Source organism: Colobus angolensis, unplaced genomic scaffold (genome assembly GCF_000951035.1).
Source record: "Colobus angolensis palliatus isolate OR3802 unplaced genomic scaffold, Cang.pa_1.0 Scaffold125, whole genome shotgun sequence".
Lineage (NCBI taxonomy): Eukaryota > Metazoa > Chordata > Mammalia > Primates > Cercopithecidae > Colobus > Colobus angolensis.
In genome coordinates this window covers 6,146,631-6,151,512 of record NW_012113697.1, presented here as the reverse complement: position 1 = coordinate 6,151,512, position 4,882 = coordinate 6,146,631, and the positions used below count along the sequence as shown (strand labels likewise).

General features: G+C 46.9%; 1 protein-coding gene across 2 annotated transcripts in view; it reads right to left on the bottom strand.

Annotated features, from left to right (window-relative positions):
* DHRS7C (dehydrogenase/reductase (SDR family) member 7C) overlaps positions 1 to 2,949 on the bottom strand; it is an 18,197-nt gene extending 15,248 nt beyond the window's left edge. For both annotated transcript variants that reach the window (XM_011933270.1, XM_011933271.1), the window contains exon 1: positions 2,789 to 2,949. In XM_011933270.1, the coding sequence (XP_011788660.1) occupies positions 2,789 to 2,942 (154 nt within the window). In that variant the 5' untranslated portion in view covers positions 2,943 to 2,949. The remainder of the gene's footprint in view (positions 1 to 2,788) is intronic.
* Between the last annotated feature and the right edge of the window lie 1,933 nt (positions 2,950 to 4,882).

The window sequence follows — 4,882 nt, the reverse complement described above, 5'->3', positions numbered from 1 at the left end:
CCAAGTAGCTGGGATTACAGGTGAGAGTCACCATGCCCAGTTAATTTTTGTATTTTCAGTAGACACGGGGTTTCATTGTGTTGGCCAGGCTGGTCTCAAACTCCTGACCTCAAGTGATCTGCCTGCCTTGGCCTCCCAAAGTGCTGGGATTACAGGTGTGAGCCACTGAGCCTGGCCTTGATCAACACTCTTGCTGCAGATACAGTGGGTACAAGGTGACAGGATTCCTGGCTTGGCTGAGTCCTGGAGGTTTGGAACGAGGACTAGATGCCCCGACCTTTGTCTGTCTGTTTGATTTCCCTAGTAAACAACTTGGTGAAGCACTCCCTGCTGCTCCCGGTGCCACCCATGGGATTCATGCAGGTTCCATGGCAGCAGGGTGTGCAGCGGCTGTGCAAAGCCTGCATCATGCTCTCAGTGCCCTGGACTTGAGACATGCAGCAGTTGGAGCCTGGAATCACTGTTGTCAGCAGCGTGGGGAGCTAGGCGTTTATTTAAGGTCACACACATCCAGCATCTCAAGTTACTGCTAAGTACTGGAAATTTATTTTTTTCTTCTTTGCATTTCTTTCCAGGGTGGGTCAATGAGATATAGTAAAAAAAAAAGAACAGTGACAGTAGACACGACAAGCTAGGCCATGAGGTCCTGCAAAGGCTGTTTCTCTCATAAGATGTATTTCCTGGGTACCTGATTTGTGTCATGTGTGACTACAACTGAATGAGGTGTTTTAAAAATGAATGAGATGATTAAAACAAATACACATCTCTTAACGATCAATAAAACTGTGTTTCTACCTAATAAGACACAAAACTAGCAAGGCTACAGAAGAACTGAGCAGCCTCCCTGACCAACAGGATCAAATCCACATTTGGAGGACAATGGCAGAACACACATTCTTTCCAAGCACTGGTGGAACCCATACCGAGATAGATCACAAAACAAACCTCAGCAAATTTGAAAGAATTGAAATAATACAGGGCGTATTCTCCAACCATGTTGGAATCAAACCGGAAAGCAATAAAACAAATTTGCAAGAACACACTTATCCAAACGAGGGCCTTCCCTGATCACATGTCACTTTTAGAGGTTATTCATTAAATACACATTTTCTGAGCATGCCAACCAAGCATTGAGCTAGGTGCTGAGGCTGCTGGGTGAACAAAACACAGCACCGGGAAGCCTGTATCTAGTGGACCTGCTGAGAAACACACAGATACAGCATGAGAAATACACTAATGTGGTATGCACTTGCAAGGGGCCAGTTAAGAAACTGGTCCCACAAGGACCATTAAAGAGGAAGGAGCAATTAAAGGTGTCAGGAAAGGCTCCAGGTAGAGGCTGTATCAGGGAATCACGTATTAGCAGCTTGGTGCAATGCCAGACAAAGGTACACCACCTGGAGAGCAAATTTTCCCCAAAGCCTTCCGTTCTGAATGGCTTTAGGTGGGCATCTCTTTTCCAGCTCACCAGGGCAGCACACTCCCTGTTGTCTTGTGTCTGGTCTGATTGACAGATGTGTGTGCCCTGGCTTGCCCCTGAAGAAGAAGGAATTTGAGTTTGTGTACCTGGCTCCCTTTTGATGCAGGATATCCTCTCTGAGAATTGTGTATGGGACTCATCTAGGGGACACTTAGAGAGCCTAGTCTATCTGCCTTATGCTTTGTTTTTTATCTTACAAGATGGACCCGGGTTGATCACCCACTGAAATCTAAGCCATCCTCAAAGCGTGCGGATTGGCTCCCATTGGGATGCCGAAGAGGATGAGCAGCAGGCTCTGAGAAAATTCTCAGGGAGTTTACAAATGTTCCCACGATGGCGGCACCATGCGGGTAAGTGCCCAGCCCCCCAGAGGGACTCTCAGGGGGCAATGCTCGGAACATAGTGGGCTCAATGGACACTTACTGAGTTACTAATGACTGTTGGACTGTGTGGGATCTGTGCTCTATTAAAAATAATAAAAACTATAGCAAAAGTTGTACTAACTATATAACATATAAAGTTGTGCTACCATGGTCTGGAAGGACAGAATCAGAATTTTGCAAACTTAAGGACAATTGCGGCCCCTCATGTCATAGATGTCACCAAGCAGAAGGACCCCTCTGAGGCTATATAATTCAGGGGTTGCAAATGCAAATACCTTCAATGCCAGAAAGTGCAGTGATTGAAAGATTCAGGCCAAATGTGATGCAATAGGGATGGTTGGGGTCTGTGGCCCACTAGTGTGGGCGTGTTTTGCCTATATGTGTTCACGATCATCATTACTAACCCTTGAGTGATACCCACTGCAGCTCCAGGTACTGTTCTAAGTGCTATACATCTATGAACTCATTTATTCCTCACAATGGCATCGTGAGGTAAAGCCTGCTGGTATCCTTGCTTTACAGATGAGAAGTTTAAGGCAGAGAAGTGAAGTAACCAGCTAGTCATTACTGGAGCCAGGAACTGAACCCAGCTCCTGAGTCTGGGCTCACAACCAGTACGCTGCCCCAGCTAAAGGCTTTGCGTTTTCAAAATTACTGGAAACCTCATGAAGCCAAAACAAATCACATCTGCAGACCAATTTTAGCCCTTAGGCTGTGAGTTTGCAATCCTAGATATTCCACCGCCCTCATTTTCCAGGAATCTGCAGCCTCCAAAAGATGGGAAACTTGCTGGTTAATGACAGAAGCTGGGAGAGAACACAGAATCGATCCGCTCCCACCTAGCAGGTTTGCCCACACACCACCCTGCCACCCCGCCAGTCCCTGGGGGCAGAAATGGGCACAGGTGGGAGCAAAGCCGGCTTACCCTTGCCCAGTCCTGAGATGGCATCGGTGATCACCACCACTTTGTTCTGCACAGCTGACTTTGACCACAGCCTGGACACCTCTTGATAAATGAAGAGGAGGCCACTGATTCCCAGCAGCAGCAGGGGCAGCAGCAGCATAGCCATGACTCCCATCTTGTTCTGGGGGACAACGGAGTAAGAAGGGATTGGCTTTGCAAAGAGACGCTGATCAGGACACCCAGGGCAGGGGGAGGCCCAAGGCTGCAGGGATCTTGGCTCTGTGCAAGCCGCTCCGTGCAAGCCTCCAGGCTGAACACCCAGTGGGCGTGCTAATCCCCAAATGTTCAACAAATAGGAAATTACTCACAGCGTCTCCGAAAGCAAACCGAATCCAGGGGCCCTGCCCTCCCCAAAGGTTAATTACAAACTTAATTAAAATGGGTCTGCATTTTTGGAAGAAAATCCATGTGTTAAGGCCACTTGCTTGGGCCCTAATGGTTATTTATAGCTTTCAGTTGCACTAAAAGGCTGTCAGGGTAAATATAGTGTCTATTCTGATATTCAGGAACACATGCTGGCCGGGTCTGATTTCAGGGCTCTTGCCAAAGCTCTCCTGGCTTGCCTGACTATTAGAGGCTTCCTCTGCGGTTTGGGGCTGAGCACGAGGGATCCAAACCTGGGATTTTCAGCACAAACATCCTTGCCCTCACTTCCGGTAACCCTCGTCATCAGGTAGTTTGGATGGATATGGCAGAAGACCATCTGGCCTTCGCTTTCTAGTTGGAGATGAAAAGCATAGAGAACTGCTAAAGAGAATGAAGCCTTTTGCAGAAAGAACTACTTGGAAGCGTGACAGGAAATATCAGAAAGAGCACACTTTTGGGCGTGTTTCTCACCTCTCTGAGCCTCAGCTTTCTTGTCTGTAAAACGGGCAGGACCAGTGGGAGGACAAACCGTATTGAATAGTGTTAGCCTAGCGTAGATCCTGGGCCATAGGAAGGTAACTATTGTTATCTTTAAGGATACTAAGAATTTATCCCAAATGTGAAATATTTTCATTACATAAGGAAACTCAGTAGGTTTAGAACTGGAGAGACAGAAACCCAGTTCAAGTACTGGAACCGTCCCAAACCAGAAGGCTAATCACAATCAGGTCCTAATTTGTGTGGTAAACAGCACTGAGCCAATCAGGAGTAGGACCAACAGCAGTGTGTGTGCGTGTGTGTGTGTGTGTGCGTGTGTGTGTGTGTGCGTGTGCGTGTGTGTGTGCGTGTGTGTGTGCGTGCGTGTGCGTGCGTGTGTGTGTGTGTGTGCAGGGGGTAAGGAAGACTGTATTTCTTTCTTGGAAATTAGAAATAACCAGGAAAATTTAAAAAGTTCCAGCATTTCATTGACATTTAATATACATATTACAAACACATGCGTAAATGTAGAGCTTGGTGAATCTTCATAGACTGAACATATTCACGTGACCAGCACGCAGATCAAGAAACAGAACATTGCCAACATGCCTCATCATGTCTCTCTCCAGCCCTGAGGTAGCTACTTCCTAACTTTTAAAAGCCTATATACAGTTTTGCCTGTATGTGCATTTTCTTTGCTCAAACTCTTGTGTAAAGTTTTTCTTTCTTTTTTTTTTTTTTTGAGACAGAGTCTTGCTCTGTCACCAGGCTGAGGTGCAGTGGTTCGATCTCGGCTCACTGCAACCTCCACTTCCTGGGTTCAAGTGATTCCCCTGCCTCAGCAGGTGCCCACCACTACACCTGGCTAATTTTAGTATTTTGGTAGAGATGGGGTTTCACCATATTGGCCAGGATGATCTTGATCTCCTGACCTTGTGATTTGCCCACATCGGCCTCCCAAAGTGATGGGATTACAGGCATAAGCCACTGCGTCCGGCCAAGTTTTTCTTTTAATCCATTATTATCTGTGTTCAATGCTGTTGATTGGTTAAGTAAGATACGGTCTGAGACGTGCCCGTCAGTTTTAGTGATGTGGAATCATTGGTGACATTGACAGGCACCTCTGTGTGAAGACCATTGTGTGGTTTCTGGTCTCCCTCAGACTTACTGTCAGTGGCTCCATCATGAGCCAGCCCTGCAAGATGGTTCCTG